This window comes from Acanthisitta chloris, unplaced genomic scaffold (genome assembly GCF_000695815.1).
Source record: "Acanthisitta chloris isolate BGI_N310 unplaced genomic scaffold, ASM69581v1 scaffold7876, whole genome shotgun sequence".
Taxonomy (NCBI): domain Eukaryota; kingdom Metazoa; phylum Chordata; class Aves; order Passeriformes; family Acanthisittidae; genus Acanthisitta; species Acanthisitta chloris.
Genome location: NW_008678646.1, coordinates 3,120 through 4,414, shown reverse-complemented (window position 1 = coordinate 4,414; position 1,295 = coordinate 3,120). Strand labels below are relative to the sequence as shown.

Genomic DNA, 1,295 nt, shown 5'->3' with positions numbered 1-1,295 from the left:
ACCCCCATTCCCCTCCCACCATGTCCCCTAGCCTCTGGGTACCACGCTGCTCTCCCCACCCTGCATCCCTGGGGGTCTCCATAGGGATGGATCTAGGAGTCCCTTAGGGGCAGGATTTCTGGGGTACATCCCTGTGCTCCCCATCTGCTTGGACCCCCGTGATGGGCAGGGTTAGAGGCTAGGCTGGGTGTGGGGAGGCTCAGCAGGGTGTGCAGGGTGTCTGCAGGAGCCTGTGGCTGTGGGAGAGAGTGTACAAGGGGGGGGGGGCAATTTCTGGGGGGCTGTGAGTGACTCTTCTGTCTGTCCAGGCATCCAAGCTGGTGGAGCTGCCCTACTCCTCCTCTGAGGATGATGATGATGGTGACTCCTTGGCCGGTGGCACATCCCAGCAGCACCCCAGGGTGTGGTACCCTGTCCCCCCCAAACCAAGCCCCTTCAGCCAGTGTGTGCGCTACTTCGCCTTCCTCTGGAACCTCCTCTTCCTCCTGCTGGGACTGGTGGCCCTGGCCGTGGGGGTGTGGGGGCTGCTGGCCAAGGGCCCCCTGAGTGGGGGGACGTGGGGGACACCGCTGGGCTCAGATCCGATGCTGCTGTTCGTGCTGGCAGGGCTGGGGGCCAGTGCCTTGTCCCTGGCTGGTTGCCTCGGTGCCCTCCGTGCCAACCCCTGCCTGCTGCGCTTCTTCCTGGGTGCCCTGCTAGTCTTTGGGGGGCTGGAGGTGCTGGGAGGGCTCCTGTTGCTGCTGGCACGGCGGAGGCTCCGGGATGCACTCCGGGATGTGCTGCTGCTCTGCCTCCTGCGCTACCAGGATGATCCTGACCTGCAATTCCTGGTGGATGAGGTGCAGAGGAACCTCCAGTGCTGTGGGCTCGGATCCTACCGTGACTGGGAGGCCAATCCGTGAGTCAGGGGTGTATGAGGGACCCCATTCCTTACCATGGGGCTGGAGACCCTGTTTGTTGGGGGGTCTCTGGCTGGGGGGACTCTTGTTGGGGTGTTGGAAGCTATGGGACAGTGTGGAAAAGAGAGGGATGGGTTGGGACCTGGGGGTGTGTGTTGGGAGCCCTGGGAAAGCCTGGAGAAGGGAGGGATAAATTGAACCCAAAGTTGGTATCCAGCTCTGTGTCTGGGGGGCATGGAGACCACATCCCTGCTCCCCAAAGGTGTATGGACACACATCAACCCATGTCCATCCCGCAGGTACTTCAACTGCAGTGCCCCAGGAGTGCAGGCCTGCAGTGTTCCCTCCTCCTGCTGCCTGGACCCGCTGGAAAATGCCAGTGAGAAAACACCAGGA

General features: G+C 62.5%; 1 protein-coding gene across 1 annotated transcript in view; it reads left to right on the top strand.

Annotated features, from left to right (window-relative positions):
* TSPAN10 (tetraspanin 10) overlaps nt 1-1,295 on the top strand; it is a 1,722-nt gene that overhangs the window by 78 nt on the left and 349 nt on the right. Inside the window, exons 2-3 of the mRNA XM_009076968.1 lie at nt 305-898; nt 1,199-1,278. Coding sequence (XP_009075216.1) covers nt 305-898; nt 1,199-1,278 — 674 coding nt within the window. The remainder of the gene's footprint in view (nt 1-304; nt 899-1,198; nt 1,279-1,295) is intronic.